The sequence below is a fragment of the Callorhinchus milii genome, unplaced genomic scaffold, assembly GCF_018977255.1.
Source record: "Callorhinchus milii isolate IMCB2004 unplaced genomic scaffold, IMCB_Cmil_1.0 Scaffold3, whole genome shotgun sequence".
Lineage (NCBI taxonomy): Eukaryota > Metazoa > Chordata > Chondrichthyes > Chimaeriformes > Callorhinchidae > Callorhinchus > Callorhinchus milii.
In genome coordinates, this window is record NW_024704744.1 from 84,228,866 (window position 1) to 84,256,581 (window position 27,716).

A 27,716-nucleotide genomic window follows, 5' to 3' on the forward strand; every position below is an offset into this window, starting at 1 on the left:
CCTGGCATTACATGACAGCTGTTAATGCCACTCCAGAAAGAGGCAGGACGCAGGAGTGGCGGATGGGCAGGGAGGAGGCGGGGGAGAGAGTGATGGTGGAGCCCCTAATTCCTGCAGATGAGCTGTTTCCTCTTGACTTTACAGAACCGGAGGCCCTCCCTTGACTGTAGCTACAACAACAACTTGCAGGATAACGTCCCAGAGCACCTGACAGAGGCTGAGCACTGTGGCTGATAAAATCCGAATGGGAGGAGAGACTGGGGTGACGACATTCAGAAAGATTACACTTACAGAAATGGTATCTTAACGTACTGCTCCCAATTATTAAGTGTAATTGATGTTTCAGCACAGCAGTGTGAAAAATGTCACTGCATTGTTAAACCCGATGTCTCAAAATGCAAACCAGCCAAAGTAGCACTTAAACTGCTTTAACATTAGGACAGTCATTATGTAATTGACTATAAGTCAGCGTGAAAATGACCACCAAGAGGAATGTATTCCTTCAAAATAAGGCAGCTAAACACAAGGCACTTAAGCACTGTCCATACATCAGTGAAAAGTCAGCACCATTCCTCACAGTTAAGTCATGTCGAAAAGTCTTTTTCTTATCCTTGGATAATATTTGCTTAGTGTTGCATTAATAACACGGGGAGATTTCACAGACACATTGTTAAATTATTCCATTGACGTTCTGGGGTAAAACCGATGATTACATTAGCTTTTAAGGTACTTTTGAAGCAATCAAGGAGGTTTTTGGGTGAAAGTAAGTAAAAGCTATCATCATCAAGGTAAAGCACGTGTCCCATGCATAGGGATGGCCAATATACAGCGTGTGGGCCACATCCATGATGCAATATGAAAGTGTAGAATATGTGGCCTGTGGGCCACAAGTTGGCTATCCCTGTTCTAGGACACACTGCCTTTTGATAACATAGACTGAGTTTATTTGGTCTTGCAGAGTATGAGAGTATCTTAATAACTGTGCAATTTAGGAGTCAGGCTAGTCTCAGCATTGCTCCTTTCCTCTAATCCTCCTGCAATCCCCACAAGAAATGATTTGCCTTTGAACACATTTTAAATACTTCTTTCCCCCTCCCAAAGAAAAACATTAACCTAAAACTCGGAGAAACATATTTTTATATTTAATAGCCCTGTTTCTTTTTAAATCTAATGCAGATAACGGCAGGCCCATAAATTATTAGTAAATTCTACTCAAGCTTGGATAACTTTGACAGTCATTGGGGACTCAAGCAAAATTTCAAAGAGACTGATTTCTTTGATTAGTCTCTAGGTGGCTCAACTCACTGGCATTTAAAGGTTTCAGAATGTTTTTTATTGCTGGAAAATGCAAGGACCTATAATTATCCTGAAATGGAACATTGGAGAAAAAACAAACACACAGTCTTGGCTGACACTCCAGTGCCGTTCTTGGGGAGCGCTGCATTGGTGGAGGTTCTGTCCTTTGGGTGAGATGTTAAACCAAGATCCCAAATGCATGTTAGTGTGGATGACAAAGATCCTATTGCTCTATTCATCAAAAGAAGAGAGTTACTCCAAGTCTCCTAGCCAATAATCTTACAGGTAAATTAGTCATTCACCTCATGTCTGCTTGTAGGACAATGCACAAATTGGCTGCAATGTTTGTCAGGAAACACACAATCGCTTAACTTGACTTCAATTCCTTGGGAAGCACTTTGAGATGTTTTGACATTGCAAGCACTATATCAAATATTGGGACGTCCTCCCGACGTGAAAAGCGCTATATCAATGCAAGGATTATTATTATTATTATTATTACATGCAGGTGATGGTTCAACAGGGTTTAACTTGTGCTATTCTCAAAAGAATATGTGAACAGCAGATCCTGTAGGAACTTGGATGTGTCTCAAGCTGAACATCCTGAACTCCACTTGGAAACTTATCTCGCTGCTGGGAGCTTCCCCGCTGGTCAGAACCATAATTTTCAGAAATTTTACAAATGAATATTGCCATTTTATTATAATTGACGGGGTCTGCTTCAACAATTCCCCCATATCTGGATTGTGTAATGTCTCTCTCCCCTATCACAGGTCTGCCTCCTCTCTCCTCAATCACTGGTGGATATGTGAGGGCAGGATTGGCCTTAACTATAATTTCTTCCCTCCCTCCCAAGCCATAAAACTTACTTGACATTCACTGTTTGAGGTTCACACATGATGAATGGTTTGTCAGATAAAATGCTGGGGGGGTGGGGGGATCTAGGCTGGTGGCCAATAGCCACAGAATTGTACCTCAACAAGAGTCAGTAGAGGAGGAGGGGACAAAAAGTGAAAATTGCCAAAAATATACATATACATTTTTTTCAGCAGCAACACTGGCAAACGAACAAATCAACTGTGTGGTGAAATGAACTGGAAGATTTCATGTGTTGCCACTCAGGGATTTTAACTCCTTATTCTCTGGTCCCAACATTTGTGATGCATAAACTATGCATTGTATGGTCTCTATCCTGCATTTTTTCCTCTCTCCCCTTCTCCCCCCTCACATTAGGACTGTGGAGTCCTGTAGCTCAGTGGTTAGAGCACTCGCTTTGCAAGTGAAAGACCTGAGTTCAATTCCAGGCAGGGCTGAAACCTTGGGCAAGTTTCTTTACTCCACACGCCTAATAATAATCCCTTCAAAAACCAAAAACAATAATTAATTGGTCATTTTCAATCTACGACTGTTTGTGGGACATTGCTGTGCGCAATTGGCTGCCGCGTTCGCCCACAAATATACAGTCAATTCACTTTGCAGTATGTTCTGTGAAGCGCTTTGGGACGTCCTCCCGACGTGAAAAGCGCTATATCAAATGCAAGGATTATTATTATTATTATTATTATTAGTACCTCTGGCAAATGATCAAATCCGTACAGCTATGTAGGGGTGCAGACAGTGACAGAATTTGATATATTTTTAGATTGATTCAGTGGTCATTTTCTCACTCTCTATAAAACTCAAATCGTCCAAGACGGAAATATTTTCCCACATCAGGGGAGGTGGGTTCAACACCTCTCATAAATAATCCAAGTAATCACTTGCCTTCTGATAGACGATCTTTCTTTTTTTTTCCAGTGCCAAACCCTCTGTCTCTGTCGCAATCTTTCTTGACTTTATTTTTATCAATAATGTACCAGAAGAAACTCTTCTCTTGGCCCTCCAAAGCTTCAAATAAACCAACACTGTGTGGTCTTCCCTTTCTTTCCATCTCATGTGGAAACAATCACAAAGTCTTCATGAATAACTCATTCTTTCCCAGGACCTCAAGATTTATAAAAACGCCTTAACTCCATCAATCTTCCTTTACTTCAACAATATCCAGTTTATTCCTTAGCCCAGTTTAGCATCATGTAACCAAGTCTTGATGTTTCTGTAATCTTTCCTACTGGTTTTGATCCTTGGTCAAGGGCCGAGAGACAAAAACAGAAGGGACAGATTTGGTGCCCTGCTGATGGGGAGTTGTTAAGCCGAAGACAAATACATTATGCCAGTCGGGGGAATCTCAGCATTCTAGTAATTAACAAAAGATATGAGAACAGGTTGACTGCCTGACTGCCTTCTGAACTGCATAGCTTGGCTTTTTAAGCATTTTACGACATCCTCCCTACGTGAAAGGTGCCATATAAATTTGTATAACACTTCCTTACATATTCTTCTTCACAAACAGATATCAAATACTGTATTCAGTTCAGTTCATTTAGATTTTTTGTACGGTGCGATATTAGATGATTTACTCCCTTTCCATGTGTTATTCTGTTGCAAATGTTTTTTTAAAAATTAAATGAACTGGCTACTTTGAAACTGAGGCTTGCATTTCCAAATAGAACGGACTTTTTCACTGCGGTGCGGAGAATCACAATTTGTCTCAGTGTCTGGCACTAACACAAAGCACATAGAGAAAATATGGGTCCAGATCTAATTCCAGGAAACCAAATACTTGAGATGGCGTTTGGGGTTGCTTGTTTTCACAGAAAATAAGACAAGACCAAAACCTGAGGTAGCGATTCCATATTTCATTAAGTTGAATCGAATAATTTGAACTTCTGAAGTCTTCTACTGCAATGTTTGAGTTTCAAGGACAGTTTCTGGGTCTGTGGTAACTCCATGGCGAGTCCATACCAACAATCTCTTTAGATTAATGAATGTGACAGGTCACTGACTTCAAAAAGGGTTGAGAGAAACCGTTCTACAATGTGTGTGGGGTATAGAAGGGAGAGATGATAGAATGAAAGAGGTGCATTTGTTACACAATAAGCCTATAACAGTGAACTGTCTTACTTTGAATAATCTGTTACAGCTCTACTCTCAGTGTTGCGTTTTGAGACTGGTTTAGCACAAGCTGTTTTGGGTCTCAACCATGTGAGAGAGTCATTCAAGGTTACGTCATCACTGTTCAGTATGCTGTGGGCATTAGAATACAGTAAGTGTCTGTTTCGGTGACATAAAGGTCTTTAAGTGCCATGCTGTAATCCCATAGCTTTGACTAGCTCTTAATAGATTCATTTAATTTTCCTCCATATATAAATTGCATACTTTTAATCATGCACAACATATATTTTAGCATACAAGTGGCATAGATTCCTCTCTACTGGTTATGTTGGGTTGCCGGCTAGATGGAGATCAACTTAGTTGAATATGCCAATAAAAACACTATTGTAGAATTTTACTGTGAAGTGTAGCCACTGTGTATTTATAGCGAACATGGTAGCAGACATACGCCCAGCAATGTCCTACGAACAGTCCTAATGAGTGACCCAATTTTATTTGGGGAATTGTTGCCAGGACATTAAGTCCTGAAGAGCTGTTTCTTCCATTGGCGTTTTAATGCTCAGAATAATTGCTTCTAGAAAAGTACATCTTCATCTTCCCCATCCATTAGTCTGGCTTCAATGAATTCCAGTAGCATTCAAAGTTCTGTTCTGCATCAAGCCTTCCAGCCGAATAGTCACCAGCAGAAATATTGTTTCTATCTGTCTATTAGCAACAGACAGAAACCAGAAGTCCAGAGTCAGTTGCATAAGGGATAAAATTGACCCTTGAGAGCACAGAAAGCCTTAGAAAACTTTTCACCTAGGCACTGTGCAAGCTCTCCGGGACGCTACCCTGAGTGAATGGTGCTATAAATTGTTGTTGTGTTGTTGTTTTTACTTGGTCTGTCGGATGTCAAACAGATGCAGACTGAAACCCAACACCACGCTTAAGACTATCCTTGCATTTTTTTCCTTGCATTTTTTTTTATATAGCACTTTTCACGTCTTCTAGACGTCCCAAAGCGCTTCACAGAATATACTGTAAAGTGAATTGACTGTATATTTGTGGGCGAACGCGGCAGCCAATTGAGCACAGCAATGTCCCACAACAGTCATGCATACCAGATATGCATGCCACCTACGCATGTAAACTTCTCACTGCTTGGAATGGAATACACTATCCTGGTTATCTAATTCTGGAAAGTATGAGGCACGAGTTGGTGAGATCCAAGGATTAGCGACTCCAGAGTGTGCTTTGAGGTACTGCTGGAGTTCAACAAAAAAAACTATCTTCCCATTGAAAGCACCACCTTGCTTGCTGTTTGCCCAGCTAGAACCATCCTTCCTTTAAAGCTTTAAAAGCAGAAAACAAACTGCATGTTAATGTCCCTGTCATACCCGCAGTGGCAGAATAACTAAGAAGTGTATTAACTTGTAGATTGGCTTCTGCTTTTATTTTTAGCTTTTATACAAGTGTTTTTGCTTTAAACTTTTATTGGCCCTGGTGATACTCCATAGAATCAGTAACGGTGAACTGTGAGACGCATCAAATATCATGCAGCGAAAACACCAGCACAAACCTAGATCAACATTGTCGAAAGCACCAACACAGTACATCAGTCACAATTCCCTATACTTGGCTTAAGTTGCAATGGTACATGATCAGTGGAAACATACATTATGCCAGTCCCTTGAAGTAAAAGCTGTAATTATAGAAATAGATGGGAGACACATGTCACGGAAGATCAGATCAAAAGACTATAAAACAACGTTACTACATTTCACAAAGCCAGTTTGAACATGAGAGCCAACTGGATTGGTAATTGTTGGCTTGACTATACACAGACTCCCTTTCACTAATGGAAAAGGGGCTTTTTTTCATTTGACATTGGTATATCTGATATGTGTGTAGTACAGAGGGGGCTGCACATTCCTGTTGAACTCTTGACTTTATAGTCTTTCACTAACAAAACTATTAGCAAGGCAAACCCTAACATTTGTTATTGTCTAGTGGGGGGAGGAGGGGTGGTAGATAAGAAGTGTTAAAAAGATTTGATCTGCAGCTACAGAGAATCTCTTTCAAAAGAATGATTTGCTCTCTATGAGTACTGGTTGTGAGGAGGGAAGGCAGGAAATTGGATCTTAATTGGCTGTAAACATTTTGACTTGAAGTTGCAGAATTTAATTTTAAGTTGAGGGGAATCAAAGAAGTTGCAGAATTGAAATAATTTGTTCTCATTCAGGAATTAAACTTGTCAGAATTGCCCTCAACGTGAACTCCATAGTAATACATCTCATAACTGATGGACATCTTAGCATTTCAAAAGGTATTTTTTCCTAATTCTCTTATTAGACATATTCATATTCTGGGTACAATGAGTATATACCTTGCCAGGCAAACAGCGGGATTGGATTTGCGTTCGATTTTAAGAGATTCCTTGAGTATTGAATATAAATTATATGGTTGTTTAGGATTGTCTGCACCCTCAACGTCATTTTCAATACCAACATCTGACAGCCTGGTTGCACAGTCATCTTCTGGCTTATGACTCTGGAACTCTGCTTCAGTCCCTATACCTTGCCCTCTCCTTGACCATCTTCATTTCACACCTAACGACATTCCTCCTCGACTGTGCCTATGGCCATTTCCTCCCTTTCCCTGGTTCAGCGTCAAGTTCTGCCGCTGATCAGTGCTACGAGACACTACTTGTCCCACCAACTAGGATTCAGAGTCTGTGATCTGTGGGACAAAATGGGTGGCCTGGTACTGTGAATATTTTTCGGTGGTGGGAAGGAAAGGTATGTGTGTGTGGGGGTGAGGTGAGTCCATTTCTCACATATGCTGGTATATTTATATTCTATAAATAACACGATTGCAAGAGAGGTGCAGATGAAAAAAAACCTTCACTTCATTATAAAGCTGTTGGAATTTTGGACCCCAATTACTGTGTTATAATGGGGATCTATTGTATCTTTTTACCCGTATGGCAATTAATAACAACAACAACAAAATTGCATTTGTATAGCGCCTTTCACATCGGTAGGACTTCCCAAGGCGCTGGACAGTCAGAGTCCCTAATGACTGAAACCATTATCAGGAAGGGCATTTGAAATTTGGATTTTGAATAAACCAACACCCTAGTCTCAACCACCCTTCCTGGAACTTATTCCGGCTTTACTTTCTCAATCCTTTTTTAAAATCTAATATACCTCAATAATGCCCAGTGCAAGATCTTTCCTTGCAAGACTGAACAGTTTTAGATTGTTGAATCATTGATCATAACTCATTCCTATAACACTGGGGACCATCCTTGTTGCTCTCCTCTGCACTCCTCCTAGGGGAGTTTTCTTCAAAGGAATTACTTTATTTTGACTGCAAGTTAAATCCCAACACCAATGAAGTCTTGCTTTGCTCTATTCCCAATTGTGAGCCATGTTGAGGAGGAAGGTGCTAGATCCAAGAAATATTGATGTGAAAATCGGCTCCGTAACCACCTTCTCAGCTTCAACCACTGGCTACATTGTTTTATTTATTGTTCAACGTGGAAACATTTGACGTATCTTTCCAATTTACAACTTTGGGGTGTTCTTCATAAGTGCCAGTAACGGTTACACTTACTTAAAGCCAATTGGAAAATACTTGTAGTGCACTTGGCTTAGAAGTGTGTCTAGACACAGCTGACATCAAGTCATATTTTCTGATATGGGTTTAACTGAGAGTTCAACTCAGTAGGTGATTTTGTTGATGATTTCTACCAGGATAGTAAAGGCACGATTTGTGCCAATGTTAAGTTGTTAGATCCAATTTATTTGAGTAATTGTCTATTCTGGACTATTCCGAAAAGCTATGTGCACAATAATAATAATAATAATAATAATAATACCATGTCTATTTGAAGTAGGGTCTTGACAAATATTGACTTGCTGTAGCTTCATTGTTGCATAAATGGAGCTGTGACGGATGAAGGCAGAGAGAAAAAAGGGTGATGTGCCAATGGGAGAAGATGGGATCCCAGATGCAACCCAAGAAATCGTAAATAAATTGCTTGCATATGTCAGCAGAGCAGTACCTCAAGATACAGAAGATTAGCTAGGAGCAGATGGCTGAATTGTACCAGTTAATAGCACCTGCCTTTGAGAGAAGCTTGAGTGACTCCCAACTGTGTTGCCTCTGGCTGCAACTGAAAGCAGCCATAAATTTCCTTGCTACTGGATCAGACATCAAGCTATGATTTCACCCGCATTAGTCAAAGCACCTTGATCACAGCACTTGCATTCGAGAGGTGGTTGATGCACTGTTTCCAGAAGGCTGACAGCTCCCCCTCCAGCAGATACATTTGGTCAGCCAGCAAACATATCACGGCGAGCATTCCAGGTGTTCTCTAAGTGGCACTCATGTGGACATACAGGATCCACCGGTCAAACTCTTGGTAAATGACCCATTCACAATTTGTTCCTTGTGCTGTGCCTTCCCCAGATATTTGAGGATGATCATGGCATGAGAAAATTATGCACACTGAAATCTTCAGCCAGCTCTCAGTGACCATAAAAAATAGTGGCCCAAAATCTTGGTTTAGTCAAACACATTTTAATATCTCAAGGGTTCTGCCATATGAGGCAGAAACAGTAACAGCAGACAAAATACAGTCACTACAACAACAACAATTTTACATTTATATTGTGACTTTCATATTGTGATGACATGCCAAAGTATTTCACAAAGCCAGCTGGAAGCCCAATCTTGTGGGGGCAAGAGGAACAACTATACTTAATAGCAAACCTGTGAAGCTGTTTGTGATACTTTGACATGATAAGTCTTTGAGATCATTTTAAAACCGAGGTTTATTATTTATTGTTAACTTCAAAGAACTGAAATTTCTCAAGACCTTGGCATTAAAAAATAAATTAAAAAATTAAAATTATAAATCATTGTGTGAAAATGAAAAAAAGCATAACATTTTGGGGAAATTGTTATATTCAATCTTAATTTGCAAGCTGGATTTCCACTGTTCAAAATTATGAATTTTCCCAAATTCTGCATTATCTTAAAGTTTACAACAACAACAACAAGATTCCATTTATAGAGCACTTTTCACATCGGGAGGACGTCCCAAGGCGCTGGACAGTTGGATCAGGACCCGAGCAAGTTTAAAGCTAAGATCACAATAGATTTAGGTTGTCTAATCTCTATATCCTTATGTACTACAAAGAAAGTTAATACTGTAGATGGATCAAGCACACAAATACAATATGTTGTATGTATGTCAGATGCCCCCTTCCACTTCGTCAATCACCTTTTCTTGTTAGTCATTAAAACTCAGGCTTCAGCTAAGCCCGAGCTGATGATAGTACTTTCACATTTGGCTCAGAATGTTGTGGGTTCAAGCCTCACATCAGGACTTCAGTTTACAGTGCAGGCTGACACTCCAACCTACTACCAGATGAGACTTTTAACGGTAATTTTTAAATAACCTTATGATGTGATTCAAAAGAAAAGGGACTTTCTCCCAGTATCCTGGCCAACAATCTCACTGATTAAATTAATGATGCATCTCATCGCATCACAGACTTTGCTGGCTCCCATGTTTGCTATAGTCCCTACACTTGAAAGCAATGAAACCTGTGAAGTTCTTTGAGACTATTCAATATTATAAGCAGTATATTAAGTGTAATAATTATCATCATTAAATTCCTTTTGGGGAGGTGGGTCATTGAAAAAAATCTTGACTGATGCTCTAACTGGAGGAAAGAATTGATGAAAAGAGATGGGGTGGAAATGGGATATGATGATAAGAGACTTATTAGTGGCACCCTCTCTGACACCAGGACGCAAGTGGCTTGGGTCACTTCAAGGGCAGGCTTACTGTGTTGGAGAAAACCTTGCAACGAGGTGGTGCCCAGGCTCCTTGCCAGCATCTTATCTAAAGTGTTGGTGAGTTGGCTCACTATGGATTCACTGAAACTGAATGGTGTCATTAATCTGGCTGAAATGGAATCGAAGGACTGTTCACCTCTAGCAAGGCTTCCTTTACTGAGGGATGAAATCCCTGTCCAAGATCTGCAAGCCTTATCCCTGTTGCTACTTGGGAGAGTTGAGCCTATGTCAAGATTAAAAGACACAAATACATTCTGTACTATCAGTATCAAGTGCTATAAATTTTCATGTTCACAATCTGATGCTAACATTGCATTGAGAGATCAAAGCAATCTCTGGGGAGAACCTCTGATTTGCAAGTTGGTTTCTGAGTATAATTTTCCAAACCTTTCTGCACTCCCCGTAATCACCAGAAGCAAATATGTAAGAGCTTGTCCTCATTACATGCTTTCCACTGTACCTCAAAAAACTCTTACTCTCAACCAAGTTCCTTTGCCCATATGCTGTAGGAATGTTTTGAAGTGAAATCATTCTGTCAGAAGACTCACAATCTGGGTCATGGGTGTTTGCCAATGTGCATTCGCTATCAGTGTGCCATTGACAATTGGGTATATTCCTGTTAAATCAATGAGGATGAGAACTGGGAAGTTTCCTCACTGTTTCAATGTGATAATTGGCACGCTGAATGTGTTGTAAAACATTGTAATTTTTATCCCTATTTCTGTTTTACTGCCAAGTTACACACCAGTCATAATTATTCACTTAAGAACAATGGCTGTGAATTATCAGGTAAAAATAATAATAATAATAATAATAATCCTTGCATTTGGTAGCACAAAACATTATTTTTGGAGAGTCACTGACATATACAGTATTTATAATAATAGGTTTCCATGACACTGCACAGTGCCTAGAAGACATACAACAAGAAAAACATCTGTATTTGCCATGCTAACCTACAAATTTAATAAAATATTAGTTTTATATTTATCTGTAGAATAATTGCATTTGCTTTTAACATCCCCAAAGTCAAAGAAACCCATAGGTTTTGGGGCTAGATATTTCACCCAGTTTTAGATCATAAGATTGTATTTTTCATCCAGAATATCCATCTTACCACTACCATTATAGCGTCAAGCAGTTTCTTAAATAAGCCTAGCCTTTTAGATTCAACCACTCTTCCTGGTAACCCAGTCATGAACTATCATCTGTATAACTAAATACTTCCCATTGTTTGCACTGAAATTGCGCTTTGCAAACCTAAATTCTTGACCCTCTTAATCAGCCACCTTTGTGTATCTGAAAATATTGTTCTAGGTTTACTTTCTCAATTCCATTTAGAATTTCAGAGGTTCCATCTAAGATGCCTTTTTCAAGGGTGAAGAGCCCTGATTTATAATAATAATAATAATGATAATAATAATCCTTGCATTTGATATAGCGCTTTTCACATTTTCTAGATATTTCAAAGCACTTCACAGAATATACTCTAAAGTGAATTGACTGTATATTTGTGGGCGAAACACGGCAGCCAATTGTGCACAGCAGTGTCCCACAAACAGTCGTAGAGTCAGTGATCAAATTATTATTGTTTTTTTCTTGAGAGATTATTATCCCCAGAAAAGCGATCCACCAATCAACTAACGGTCAGGTTCCTACTTGGGTAAACAGAGGTGTGTGGAGTAAGGAAACTTGCCCAACATTTCGCCCTGCCGGGAATAGAACCCAGGTCTCTCGCTTGCAAGGCAAGTGCTCTAACCACTGAGCTATCTCATTGATTCTCACTGCTATGAGAATCAGAATCTGCCATCTGAGATCTGCCATCATATTCATGGAGGAGGAGGAGGAGGAAGCAGAAGAAGAAGAATCTCCTTTTTTCGGGCCTGTTCTTAGCTTGTATTTATTATGAGGACAATGGAAACACTTTGGCACGGTAATTAAAGACTGGTAGGATAAGTGGTGAATACTGGAGGTTTGTTTTGTTTTTCTGGCTGGGAACCATATATAGAGGGATCTTTCATCAAAGTGCCTGAAAGAACTAACAATCTGCTCATTCATTGCAAGCATCATAAAAGTCCAGTGTGGTCAGTCTTGAATTATGGACTTTGATCCTCCCAGCACTGGCAGCTTTCATCTGTATTCTGATCTTACAAGCGCTTATAGCGCATTGAGAAACGGTTTTTGAAACAGCGATGCATTGTGCTTGGTAACTAAATCCCTCAGTAAAAGTAATCCAGCATTTCAATAGTGTCATCAGTCGAAAGCCAGACTTTAATCTTTACCCCCAAGTTTTCATCTGTAGACGGGACGCATGGAACTTTCAGTTTGGTTTGGAAACTCTTAAACATGATGATGGGTTTCAGCAAGTGTCGGCTGACGACTCCCACCTCCCTGATGATACAGCATTTAAAAGCGGGCAGAATTTTCACGAGGCGAGTGCAGTGCATCAACAACAGTGGGTCAGCTGGCTCCAACACTTTCACAGTCAGGCCTCCAGCACAGGGACACAATAGATCTGACTCAAAGCCGGAGACAGGAAAAAAGAACGATTTTACAATACTAGTTGCCTCTAGAGACAGGCTTGACTCTGGAGACAAACTACAAGTATAATAGTGGCATATGAGTCATACTGTGACATTCTCCGCCACAGTCAGAGGCTACTCCAGGCACTGGTGACTCAGCAAGCAGGAAATGCACTAGACCTTTGGTTAATATGTGTCCTTAGTGATTGGTTGCAAACGCCCATTGATTTCTTTTTTCTTTGCTAAATTGTTTTCCTCTGATTTTTCTCCTCTGAGAGCATTTGACTCCTTTTTACCCAGAGAATAAAGTGGAAAAAGAACATGAACAAAAGTTGTTGGAATATATTACTGATGATGTGCTGTATGGACACTGGAGGGGGGCGGCGGTGGGTCTTGCCAGGTCTGGAGCCTGCCTTGTACAGCACAAGTTTTGTCTGGATGCAAACTCATGTAAAAGGGATATTAGTGGATGAAGTCAAGATTTCAGTAGTGGTCTCACCACTAGGTTATTGAGGGGGAAGAGAGCGAATGTACTTGTCATTGAGTGAGAACACAATCAATTTTATTGCAAATTCTTCCCTCCCTCCCCTCACCCAACTACCCACAATCAACTAGCCGGTCCACACTCACTGTTCAAAACTCACACACAAATAATATCCACTTGGGCAAGATACCCCAACAAAACATACTTAAATGCCTTCAGAAGATGGGAGAAAATTGGTGAGAGAGAAATTAAAATGTGTCCTTTCTCCTACTTAATAGAACTGCAAACATGAAGAGTGACGGGCGTGACATTACCATCAGGAAATTTGGCAATTCAGTCTCGGATTCAATGGTTTAACCCTTTTTTTAAACAAACACCTTGGCTGACTTTTTAATCTGCACTAGAACACTGAGGAGAGATTAGTGCTGGTGCACAGCTCATGCTATTTTGTCAGGCTGAGATTCTTATTATTTACAGTATTATACAGTGTGTTCAAGTGTTTCCCATAACACTTCAACTCCCAAATTGACAAATTCACGCTTTCCTTTGCTGATCCAACTTTATGACTGCTTTGTGACTATTCTGCTAACTTGTGAAGCCACGAAAGTTTGCAGTTTATTGAACATATAGCCTTCTTATTCAGTAGATTAAAAGGGTTAAAATCATTTGTTCATACGTCACCTACTGTTCATTAATAGAAGCCTTTTTCGCAGCAGATGAGAGATTTTACTCCAGTCAAACAAAGCTGTGCAAGTGAAACAAACAATTTGTCCAGAAACAAATCTTTCAAGTATTAGTGCTGTGTTAATTGTGCAGTGATTCATTGCAGCACCAGGATGCCTCTACTCTGCTTCATACACCTGATTATACAGCTGTATCCTCATCCAAAATTCCATCACCCGAATTCCCTCACTCCAAACTCCTTACTCACATTACTCTAGTCCTGGGCAAGCTCCATTCACTCCCTATCTTTCAGCGGAACTCACCCTCACCTATAAATCCGTCCTTGCATTAGAGCCTCCTTATCTCTACAGTCTTTTCCTAACCCATTCTTCTCCTTGACCCTAGACTCTGCAAATTCAGGTTGCTGCATGTTGCCCGCCCTCTTCGCACCAACGTCAGAGGTCAAGCTTTCAGATCATATGCCTTTAACCTGGAAATTCCTACCTCTACTCCTCTGTCTAACCTCCTTTCTATCTATCTTTAAATCCCGCCTTAAAATCCACCTCTTCAAATGAACCTACAGCCACCTACTTGTTCTCCCTCCCTCACCCCCCCTCACTGCCTCAGTGGCCAAACCTGTCCTCGGAAAGCTCTTTGAGACATTATCCTATGTGAAGGCCACTGTATAAATGCAACTTGTTGTTGCCTGTTAGTACAGCCATCTATATGCACCTCATCTGTTGGCACAGTGGTCATTATGTGCCCCAAATTCTGCTCCCCAGTCGTTTGGACCCAATGGAGGCTACTCCTGAGCACAAACAAACCTACATTCTTGGCAGATGACCCCATGCGGATCTAACAGTTGTGAAATAAATCATGCAGCATTAGTCTGGGCTATTTTTCTGTAAACATATGTATCTGCAGCCTTTGGAAAATTACAAATGGAATAAAGTAATCTTCTTGTCAGCTAGAATAGACACACTTCAGAATACTTTTTTTTAAATGAGCAATTTTTCTTCCTTGACTTTCACCTGAAGTCTTAGATTTGCCAAGGTTTCTCCTTAGAACATAACTTGCTACTGAACATCGTTATGGTTCAATGCGGAAATGAACCCTTGATACGAGCAGGAAAGAATTTGCCACAGAAGGGTATTTTTGTATAATTTCTGATGAGGGAAGTGTAATTGAAATAAAAATTTGTAAGACTTTCAAAGTAGTCAGTCGAGCTTCATACAGTCTAGCTGGGGAACAATGCATTGTTGCAGTTGCTGTCCGTTGGATGAGACATTGAACTAAGACTCTGCTCTTCTATTAAGATGGATGTTAAATATCCCATGATCATAAAGAATCCCAGCCAATGATCCATCAGAATAAATAGGTACTTCACTTCATGGCTATTTGTGGGACCAAGCAGTGCAGAAAATTGTCACCTTGTTTGTCAACAAAATAAAGTCACTACATTTCATAATAATAATAATCCTTGCATTTAATATGGCACTTTTCACGTCTTCTAGACATCTCAAAGCGCTTCACAGAATATACTGTAAAGTGAATTGATTGTATATTTGTAGGTGAAATGTTGATAATTTACAGCAATTATCCGAGGCATTTCGATGTAAAAGGTGATTGACATATTAAAGTTATTGTCAGATATCGATCACTAGCAATCTTTCATTACAACATGATTTCCTGTTAATATTTGTCATGAGGCACCCCAATGCATATATATGGATGTCAGCCTAGTTCAATTGGTAGCACACTTGTCTCTGAGTCAGAAAGAAGGTTGTGGGCTCAAGCCTCACAAGATTATGATAAGATGTTATATTAAATACAGGGATTATTAATACCAAGTAAGGATAATTATTACCATGTAAGGATAAAACATTTTAAAAAGGACACCATTGTAAAAAAACAAAATGCATTAATTTGAGAATTGACCCAGCAAATTCAAGAGCGGATTGGATAGCGCTTTGACAAAAATCAATATAAGAGTCTATAGCTCAGTGTAGCTCAGTGGTTAGAGCACTCGCTTTGCAAGCGAGTGACCTGAGTTCAATTCCAGGCAGGGCGAAACCTTGGGCAAGTTTCCTTACTCCACACAGAGCCTAATAATAATCCCTCCAAAACCAAAAAAAAAAAAAATTGGTCATTTTCAATCTACGACTGTTTGTGGGACATTGCTGTGTGCAATTGGCTGCCACGTTCCCCCCCAAATATATAGTCAATTCACTTTACAGTGTGTTCTGTGAAGCGCTTTGAGACGTCCTCCCGACGTGAAAAGCGCTATATCAAATGCAAGGATTATTATTATTTTTTTTAGCAAATGTTGGGACCAGCCAGCTACTGTTTTCTAGGCCTGCACATTTGTGTGGAAAAAGTCAGAAGAAAAGTTGCTGTATGCAGATTTGCTCCTTGCATTTGTGATTTGGCCTCAATAATTCCCCATGTCTCCCTGAATCAGTAAATGCAGAAAGACACATGAGCTCACAGTAGGCTCAGACTATAATGCAGCCTGGAAGGAACTTTGCATCATCATGTTGTCCTTCAGATGAGACATTATACCGAGTTTCTGTCCACCTCTTCAGGTGGATTTGAAAAAAACAAAGGGAGTTTTTCTCTGGGACTTTGTCAAACATTCTCCAGATTGATTCATTTCATGGAAGCTTGTGGGAGCTCTCTATGCACAATTAAGCAAAGGAATAAGGATGTGATGCATGTTTGTATCTGTGCACCTGTTAATGTACAGTTTCTACACTTGACATTAATAATCTGTAAAGCTTTGAAATACATTGACATTATATGTACTAAATCAAATGAAAGGATTACTTTATGTACAAACATACATTAACTCTAAATATAGTTCAATTTGTGGTTCCGCTGGTTGCTGTAACATTTTTAGCACTGCATTTCCCCCTTCAGGATTACTTGTGTCAGTTCACGTTGAGGTCCCTAAGAAAAGTAAGAGTAGGAACAACATCAAAAATGAATCTCAGGCTGTTCAGCAGGTTCCGTTGGCTTAGCTGACAACAGTAAGATCAGCTAAAGATTTTACTGCTCGTTCTGCCAGTGAGAGCAAGTCAGGCTACCAAGGCAGAAAATTAAATTAATTAAATTAATTAAAATGATTTGCCCACAAGAAAAGTGCCTGCTAAGCAATCAGCCTGAAGATTAGTTAATGCCAGCTCTAACATTTCTTCCCCACGCAAGAAAGGACTAAAGATATCTCATGTAATACAATATTTGTAATGTCATTATACAGCAAGCAAGAGAACCAAGAGATTTTACCTAATCTACCAGTATATACACAACTGCTCTTAATCTGGACATTGATGCTGTACAATATTACCATGAATACTAAATTGTGATCGGAGCCGGCTTGGATCAACACAAAGCTCATACTGAGCTTTTTTTCACATGTTTTACTTTGCACCAGCAGCACTATCACTGTTTTTCATTTAATACTAATGTTTTCTGGCCTCCTGCATTGTTCTCTTGTATACTGCCAACTCAAAACAGTTCACAACAGAGGCATAGCTGAAGAAAGCTCTCTGCTTTGTTATAATAATAATAAAAATATTAATCATACTTGCATTTGATATAGTACCTTATCATGTCATCGGGATGTCTCAAAGTGCTTCACAGGATTTTACTGGCCTGGCATCCTGATAACCTATTACAATTGTAATTACTCTCTATGTAAATAAATACAGTAGAACCTCACTGATCCAGTCACTCAAGTAACTGGGCAATAGTGACCTACTTTGTGAGGTGACCTGATTACTGAAACAGGTCAGGTGATTCAGGTCACTGAAGTAGTGTTTAGGGCATTGGTAATGGGTAGGGGGAGTGATGAGTATTCAACAACCATATAATATATAATAATTCTTGCATTTGTTATAGCGCTTTTCATGTCTTCTAGATGTCTAACACGCTTCACAGAATATACTGTAAAGTGAATTGACTGTATATTTGTGGGTGAAACGCGGCAGCCAATTGTGCACAGCAGTGTCCCACAAACAGTCGTGGATTGAGTGACCAAATTTTGATTTTTTTTGGTATGGTCCCTGATAGAAACTCCTCCACTGGATGCTCCTCCCGTCCCTCATTCAAGTCCTCAGTGGAGGGCACATCACTGTCGATGGCTGCGTACTCCTCAGCACTGAGGATAGAGATGTCCAGTGACAGGCACTGACTGGCCTGAGACAACAACTGGGCAAGTGGCACATCATCATCAGGGATTACGCGGTAGTATTGCTCTGTTAGTGAATTGATTGATTGTGCTTAATTGCCCACGCCCATTGGGAACTTGGACAGATCCTGGAGTTTAATACACACCACTCTGGTTGCAAACAGTGGCTGTGTTTGATTGGAACTCGAAAAGATTTTTTTTTCTTAACAGATTGGCTTAGTCGGCAGGATTCCCCAGTAAACAGACAAGGGAGGTACAATTAAGCCTTGCACCAGGTGTCTTAAGTGCACTGGTGCGTGTGAACGACATTCGAATATTTTGATATATTGTGTGTCGATGTGGAAATTGCGTAAGTGATGGAGTACCTTTCGGGCGTTCGAACAGTCAGTGGGAAATCCGCTATTACCTCTGAGTAAGGAGAGGGACCGGGACCGATAGTAATTGAATGTTGTTGTATTTCAATTGTGACTGTGGTCGCTGGAAATAACCTGTTGGTTATGACTGAGCTATGAAACTCGAGAGAAAGCTCATTAAGAGAGTTTGCCTCCTGGAAGTACCATCCTCCCTCCCAGGTTGTGTGACCTTGTACTATTATTCTGACTTTGTATTATCTGTCTTCTTGTACCATCAGGTTGTGTAACCTTGTATTATTTTTCTGATTTTGTATTATATTCTTCTTGTAGTTTTGTGATACCTCATGTTCATTCGGTATCAAGGTGGGGACTGTTAGAATTTACACTTTTTGTATAATGTTAGAATCATAATAGATGTTGCGAACGGGTTAACTTTTAAGTTAAGTGTGGGGGGCAACTGGACTGACACTCATGATTAACACTCAAGAGCAACAAAAGGCAACCCTCAAGAATAGCAGCTACCGAGCAAATTACTTAAACTAGAGGACCTTGGTACTATCCCGGAATACTGATAAGAAATAACCAGTCACTTAAAAGGAATGTACTAATGATCCAACCTAACAAAATAACAAGCATCAGATAACAGGACAATGGGCTTAAGGACAATGTGTATGTGTGCTGAGGCACGTACACCCCATGAGGTGTTCACGTGAACCCAGCTTGATTTCGACCAGGTAATCTAATGTCCGCACCATGATTGGACAAACATCAGTATAAGAGTTCCGCTAACTTTGTGTACGGGGCCGTCCCAGGTCGCGGAGACAAGGGTACGGGAGATGGGGCCGTCCTGGGTCGCGGAGACAAGTGTACGGGAGATGGGGCCATCCCGGGCTGCGGAGACAAGGGTACGGGAGATGGAAGACTGAGAGCTAGAAACACTAAGACTGAGGATATCAGATGGAAGATTGAAAGCTGTAAGCAAGAAGACTGAAAGCATGAAGAATCAAGCTTGTGTGCTGTAAAGGCACAGTATTGAACTTAAGATATCTACTGTGGTATTGTTCTGTTATAAGATCTGTTGATTGTACCGGCCTTTGGTCTGACCCATCGGGATATTGGGGAATAACGAATGAATAACAATAAAACTGTCAGATATCTGGTTGCAAATGGATTATGGCTGATTTTATTTTCTAACATCAGGGTCCTCCTCCACAAGTTCATCCACACTAAAGCCAGCCTTGGCAAAGCACTTCTGCACTGTTGATCTATGCACTATTTTGACTGCTGAATGAATCCAGGTGACTGCAAGAAGAACATTGATGGATTTGGTGACTTGTGAATCCTGCACACCTTCAGCCATCTCTCCAAGAACCATGAAGACTCAAGGTAGACGACTCCTCCTGTAGTGTATGTTGACATCTTGATGATGCCTTGGTCAAGTGGTCGGAGAATGGATGTGGTGCTAGCTGTGAAAAATACCAACTTGACATTGGTTAAGAGTAGAAATGCTGTGAAGGTGAGCTGGGCATTGTCCAGAGACAGTAGCATATGCTTGCTCTGTGCCCACATCTTTCTATTGAAGGTCTGAAGCCACTCTGTGAAAATGGCACAGGTCATCCATGCTCTTTTGTTGCTGTACCACAAGACGGGAAGCTGATTCTTGATGTTCAAATTCCTAAGGGCATGGAGCTTGTCAGCCTTCCCTTTCGCAACTGGCCGTACAAAATTTCCCTCCATGTTGACTGTCAAAGACATGGTGATGCGGTCTTTGGATTTCTTCCCACCTGTACGACCATCACCACGAACTGAAAGGCTCCTGTCAGGGAGTGGCCTAAAAACAACCAGATTCATCCACGTTAAAGATGTCCCTGCATGCATAGCCAGCTGTAATCTCAGGGAGTTTCTCCTTGCAGTTGTCAACAATAGTAGGCTCAACGTCACCCTTTTCACAAGACACAATTGCAGACCCAATGTTGTGTCTAGACTTGAAACAGCCAAGCGAGCCATTTGATACCTTGAAACCAGTCTTGCCAAGTGAAGCTGCAAAGCTGAGTGCTCCCTTTTGAGAATGCATCCAACCTGTGTTCTGCCAATACCATAGATCACAGCTAACTGTCTATAACGTTTGCTCTCACTGTTCTTGATCAAGTCCCCACTCTCACGTAAGGACAACTCCTTCCATGGTAGCATGTTTACAACACTTGTCAACAGTCACTAAATCAAAACAAACAATGTACACACAAACCATGTGTTCTGAATGCAGCACTTAACAAAAAATTGGCCGCAGGAGCCAATGTCCTAAATAGTGAAGTGCCCGGTTTACTGAAGTCTATCTTTTATTAGACAATGAAAGAGACTGTGAAAATGTGCCCGCAATTGTGAGCTGGCTGGATTAACCAGACCGCAAACTGGATTTCTACTGTACTTACTGGTGTCTGTTTTAAATTGGTCTTCGCAACATTGAACCCTCTTGTACTGCTGTCTTGCATACTTGAACGCATTGTTCTTGGTTTACTTTCTCAATCCCATTTGGGATCTTATATGCTACTATAAACCTCTCTGTGAGACTTATCTTTTCAAGGTTAAAGAGTGCTTGCTTATCTCGTCATGCCTCCAAGCTCATCCTTCTAGCACTAGGGATTATCCTCATTACTCTCTGTACTGCTTCTATAGGATCTGGACAACACCTTCATATTCTAGTAACCAAAACTCTATGCCCAGCCAAACTAGTGCATTGTGCAGCTTGAACATGACTCCTGTGGATCTGAACTAAACCCATTTAATAATACAGCCCAACAATCCTGAACCTGTTTGTCTTGTTTATTGCTGCCTCATCCTCTTTTCAACACTGGGAGCAACAAGTCAACTAATATCCTTAAGTCTCTTTCAAATTCCTCCTTGATAAGTCATATCACAGTAAGCTGTGCAATTTCCTCTTTTATCTTCTGACACAATCTGCCTTGAACCAATGCCCTGGGCAGTCCTTTGCATACCTTCACCACTCGCGATGGAAAGAAGTCAAATCTAATGGTATTTCACCTTCCCTGATAGGTTTCCATGATCTTACAAAGGAACTGGCTTCATGGTCCAAATGACTTGTTCTTGTTCCATTCTTTCTTATGTTCTTATTGGGAAGGCAGGAGAATGGGTTTGGCTCCCATGCTTTCTCCACTTCCTTTTGTACCTGTAAAAAGTTTATGAGAAAGTGTATGCGATTTACACAATAGAGAGCAATTTGTTTTCACCCCAGGCAGAACCAGCAGCTGTGAAATCCTATTTTCTATGCAAGACTGAACTCTTCATTTCTTGACGTGAAATTTGCAAGGCATCAATGAGAGTTACTTATTTCACTTCATGGGGAGAATCGATGACTGGAATCAAGGCTGGTAGCATGAAAAGAAAGGAAGATAATGTTGAAAGCGATCCTAATTTAAAAGCTGCAACTTATGAAGGCAAAATGCACATAAAACTTTTGGTAATAATTCTTATGAGACTTTAAGATTCCCAAACTAACCTAGCTACTGAAAACAATCAATTCATTCAGGAGAATGCATGTAAAGACTGATTTTCACCCAGAACTGAATGTGCAATTTATTGAATCCTTTAAAAACAATTTCAAGCTAAATTCATATTTTATGTTACCTTCAACATCTTAAAATTGCATCCGAATTATGTAATTATGTAATTATGGTGTGTAGGATTATAACAGAATCTATCTGTTTTTTAATTCTGCTTCACAGAATATACTGTAAAGTTAATTGAATGTACATTTTGTGGGTGAAATGCAGCAGCCAAATGCGCACAGCAGTGTCCCACAAGCAGTTGTGGATTGAGTGACTGAATTAATATTTTTTTTGATGGGGAATATTACCCCCGGAAAAGTGATCGACTACAACCACGTTCCTACTTACAGCTAGATACAAAGAGGCGTGTGGAGTAAGGAAACTTGGCCAATGCTTTGCCCTGCCCAGGAATCAAACCCAGGTCCTCTTTCTTGCGAGGAAAATGCTCTATCCGCTAAGCTACAGAACGCCACAATAATTTGTAGTGAGAAAGATTTCATTTTCCGTTCCTGATTAAGGCAACATTCAATCAGTTTTCTATAGAAATTCCCCCAAATGTTGCTTATGCACGTTTACTGGTTGGGGGGGATGCAGAATTAATAATGCAGTCCACTAACATCTTGCTTAAAGGGGAATTGTCATGTTAATCTCTCTTAGGAGAATGGACAGACAATTGCTCAAGTAAATTGATTGAACTGTTGGTCAGACTAGCTACTAAGGCACAAAACAAAACAAAAAATCCACCGTTTTACTTATGAGGGCAATGGTCCATCTGGCGATTTTCCTACCTATTCTACTCACTCTTCACCATTCTTGATGGTAGGAAATCTGCCTCTGAATATGGCTGTGAGAATAAGGTAAATCAGTGACCCAGGAAAGACTTTCCTCCTTTTAGCAGTGAGCTTGCTCTGCTTATTTTTTTCTTGTTTCTAAAAATTCAACGCAAACATGAGGAATATATCGTTGTTATATGGGCGTGATTGAAGATTGTGAAGATGACAGTTCCTAGACTTACCTGCTGCGAGCACATTGTCCATAACTTCCGCACGTGTGTAGTTACCTCCTTTCTATCTGTCTTTAAATCCCACCTAAAACTTCCTTAATTTGTGCCTGTGATCATCTCCCACTTTACCCTTCACCTTCACTTGATGGTGTCTGAACCCATCTTTGCGAAGTACTTCAAGGCATTATCCTATGTGAAGTACGGTGTTTAACAATAACAACAAATTACATTTGTACAGAGCCTTTCACATTGGGGGGATGTCCCAAGGTGTCGGACAATCAGGAATTTGATCCCGAGCTGGGGATGGGATCAGGAGGGATGGAGAGCAGGGAGGGGAGGGGCAGAAAGGAGAAGGTAGGTGCAGTCGAAGAGGAGGGGCTTGAGACGTGCCTTGAAGGAGGCAAGGGATGGAGCAAGGGGGAGACGCTGTGGGATGGAGTTCCAAAGGGTGGGGGTAGATATACTGAAGGCCCGACTGCTGATGGTGGGGTGAGCCGTGTGGGAGACATGGAGCAGGCCGCGACTTCTGCATGGAGGGAATGGACAGGTTGATGTGGAGTGAGCTTGCTCTGCTTTTTTTTTTCTTATTTATAAAAAATTCAACGCAAAACATACACATAACTGTACATTTGCTCTTGTCCTGGTAGCCCCAGGAGTGATAGCGATAGATATTTTGCAATACCTGCATCACTTTAATAAATAAATGTTTTTAAGAACAGCGGGAAAAACGGTTTCCAAATTGAGACTGAATTTAAGTATTTTCCAAAATTTTGCACAATCATAACATTTTAAGATAATGGTCTTTAGGGTAATTATCTGGAATTTCAGGACTCTGATTGCCAGTCAATCTACAGTCGATCCTAGCGGAAGAGCATATAATGGATAGAATGGACTAAAAGGGGAAAATGCTGGAGGGGAAGACAACATGCTGACTGGCTGGTTCCTGAGTCAATTCCCAAGTCAAATAGCATTGATTCCGTATAACTGTGTTTTAAAGAGAAAATGGTTTCATTGGCTTGTCAGATCATCCATTTTTATATAGAAGGTGATTCTGTACAATATTTTTCTCAGTTCTCCTGGGTTCTTGAGTATCACACTTCAATACCTGATAACTGGTATTTCATGTAGAAAGCTCCTCTGCAGTGACAGATCAATGTTCCAGTGGAAGTCATCCAAGTCCAAAATGTCACTGAAGTCAAAATTAATGATATTACTACTGGGTAACTTTCTACACAAAATATTTCCATGCTCACCCCTCTCCCAAACTGTGATGCAAGCCCCTTTCAAATGCACATTTTGTTGCTTTGAATCCAAATGTATTAATCTTTAAAATATGTTTTATTCACTTTACAGTATTTTAAACTGGTTTAGCTTCATCGGTTAATTCAGGGACTGAGAAATAATCTCTTAAAAATTACAGATATGAGGAGTGAAATGTTCCTCAAATTTTAAGTGTGATTTTTAACATTGTCTTCAGCTGTAGCCATCTTCCTGGGGGAGGAGGGAGGTAAGTGGGGGTCTCCTTAGAACTGAATTGGCTCCAAGGTTACATGTTTGACAACAGAATGTTGGAATTCAATTAATCTTCTGTGGCAGTCTCAGTAATAATAATGATGATCATCCTTACATTTCATATAGTCCTTTATCACTTCATTGAGACGTCTCAGAGCATTTCACAGAATATACTGTAAAGTGTAGTGACTGTGTATTTTGTGGGCGAAACACGACAGCCAATTGTGCACAGGAGTGTTCTACAAAGAATCATGGATCAAGTGACTAAATTATTTTGGGGATTATCCAATTCCTGAGCCAGGAGGGTCCACAGTACTCCAGGGCACTGCTGATGACAGAATAGCCAGCCCGCCTCATCTGTAAGACTTAAAAAGTCACTAGGGGCAGGGATTCTTCCCTTTCAGCTTCCGTTAACCCTGAAAGCTAATGGGTATGGTGGTCCTAGATGAACAAGCAGGAGGGAGCTTGCCAAGCAGTGATATCAACGGCAAGCTATGCTGTTTCAGCTGGTTAGACACCAGCAGTACCTCAACACAGACTCTGGGGTCCCTAAGCCCTGTGCCTAATGAATTTTGCCCACAAAAAACATAGTCAATCCTCTTGTAAGTATATCCTGCGAAGCGTCTTGAGATATCTTGATGATATGATAAGGCGCTATATCAAATGCAAGGATTATTATTAATTATTATTAATACACTTACAGTAGGTAAGCAGGAATGTGTCCCTCCAGCGAGAGAGTACACATTCTCCAGTCCAACAAATATCTGAGGAATTTCCATGAATAGGTGGGATGCATAGAACTCTTGGTCTTCTTTGGATACTCTGAAGCATAACGATAGTTTCCGCAAGTGTCAGACACCCGTTTGGCAAAAACAATCTCCTGTAGAATAAACAGAAGAGGATATAACATCACGGGCTGTGTAATCATGAGTTCTTGCACTGCTGTAAATTGTCTCCACAACTATACAATGTTAGGGCTGAAAGAAAGTTTAAAGCCAGGATGCAATCTGCCTACGGATTTCCTATAAAAATACAAATCTGAACATATGTGTGTGTAAACACTCACATATACACAAATCTATGCCTAGAAACACAATGCAGAAAGATATGTGTACAACAGGCATATTTACATAAACAAATAAGGAAAGACACACTTACAAGGAAAGTGTATAAACAGCAAACATTTAGCTGAACACTATCTCTTAATATCAAGCTCTTTGACACTCATCTCACCCCACTTATATAGATCACATGTTTTGAGATTAGTTTAGAATTAATTCATAACACTTCATGTTAATCTAGCGACTAAATAACATTTTTTTCCTAAATGTTCTGATCTGTGAAAAGCCCAGCTGACAAATAAAGATGCAGGTTCTTCAAAGTCAATCAGTGAGTCAATCCGTTATAGATTTTGTCTTTCAGATCAATAAATGTATGAATGTTAACACTATTGAGCAGGCAGCACAAGTGAGAGAAGCCAGAGGCTTCCTCTTCACCCTGCTGTGCTTTTTTTCTACTGTCTTATTTGCAAGGCTAAGAATTTAAATCCCCATCTGGTCATCTGTCATTGCTACACAGGAACAGAGCTTTCAGGTTACTCTTTACATAGTAGAAATGACATGATTGTCTGGTTTTCACAGTGCAACTGAATAATCTGCTGCTCATGAACAGTCACTGCTGCTTTTTTAGTTTAACATTGGATCAGCCCTATTTACCTCCCAATCCTGTTCCCCGTATAAAATGTTGTGTGATAATAGAGGGCTACCATAAAATTGTAACATGTGAGAATTATGAAGTGTTTGGGGTGTCCTCCTGACATGAAAGGTGCTTCAATAGTGTAAATTTTATTGTGTATTGTATTGGAACATGTTGAAGAACTATTGACCACTGGTGGAGCAGTGGTGGTGAGCAGTTTAGCAGCTCAGTAAACATAAGAGTGCACAGTTATAGGGCTGTTGCTGCACCATTCATTTGTTGGAGATGTCGTCTTTCAGATGAGTCCTGAACCTGAAGTGGACATTTGAGTAGGGAAGTTTTCCCGTGTCCTGTCCAACAATTGTCTAGGTTAATTGGTCATTCATGGCTATTTGTGGAACCTTGCTTGTTCAACTAGTTGACACCTCCATCTCCAAAACACAGTCGCTATGTTTGACAATAATCACTCGTAAAGCCCTTTAAGATATTTTAATAATAATAATCCCTGCATTTGATATAGCATCTTATCATGTCATCGAGATGGCTCAAAGTGCTTTACAGGATATACGGTAAAGTGGATTGATTGTATATTTTGTGGGCAAAATGCAACAGCCAGTTTGCGCATAGCTATGTTCCACAAACAGCCATGGAGTAGGTGACCAATATTTTATTTGGGGTTTGTTGGCCAGGACACTGGGAAAAACTCCCTTTTCTTTTTCAAATAGTGCCATGGGATCTTTAACGTCCACCTGTAGTGGAAGATAGGAAGATAGGACTTGGGTTTCACGCTTGATCCAAAGAATGGGATAAATATAATAAAAGCAGGGAAAGGCTTTAAAATGGTTTAACAAAGCCTTTTATTACTTGGAGGAAAAGTACTGAAGAGCCACAACCCAGTTAGCTCAGTCATTAGGCTTGGGACCAAAAGGCTATGAGTTTAAATCCAGGCAGATCCTCTCAACCCTTTAAGGATTTATAACATAAGTAATATGTCTAAAAGTACCTTCCTTGAGGAAAGGGAAAGGAGGAAAGTTGAGCCTTGCAGATCAGCAGTATTCAAGCCATCAGCCTGGCTGGCTCATCAATGAGATCCTCAGGCCCTGTGAACCTATTGCTCTATTGGTTACACCCAGATCCACTCTAGCTATAGGCATACTAGGCAGCTGCCTAGGGTGGAAGATTGTCCTCTCAAACCAGTAGCTATAGTTGGCTGGAGGGGTCAGGGGATAAATTGCTCTGGTTTGATTTGGGATTGGGCCAGGTCACCATCAATCAGATCAGATCTTGGGCAGTGCCTGGATTAAAGGGGGGGAGGGGGGAGAAAAGGTGTCAGAGGAGTGAAAGTGGCAACAAAGTGAAGGAGTGGGTCAGGCAAGCCATCCCTGATAATGACACCACGACCAAAGTTTGTGAGGACGTGGCCATAGGCGGCAGAAGGTTTTAAGTAGGGGGTGTAAACATACTTCTGGGAGATGGAAAGAGGGCAGGAGGGCCAGCTGCACACAGAGGTTTTGCCAAGGGTGACACGTTGCCTTGAGTGGTAAGGCAAAAAAGCCGTCCAATAGCTTGAAGTCTTAGTTGAGGAAGGG

At 40.5% G+C, this 27,716-nt stretch overlaps 1 protein-coding gene across 1 annotated transcript in view; it reads left to right on the forward strand.

Annotated features, from left to right (window-relative positions):
* Positions 1 to 237: 237 nt before the first annotated feature.
* The window catches only part of prop1 (PROP paired-like homeobox 1), a gene marked incomplete at its 5' end in the record, with an annotated part of 36,133 nt that continues 8,654 nt past the window's right edge, over positions 238 to 27,716 (forward strand). Inside the window, one exon of the mRNA XM_007892505.2 lies at positions 238 to 298. Coding sequence (XP_007890696.1) covers positions 238 to 298 — 61 coding nt within the window. The remainder of the gene's footprint in view (positions 299 to 27,716) is intronic.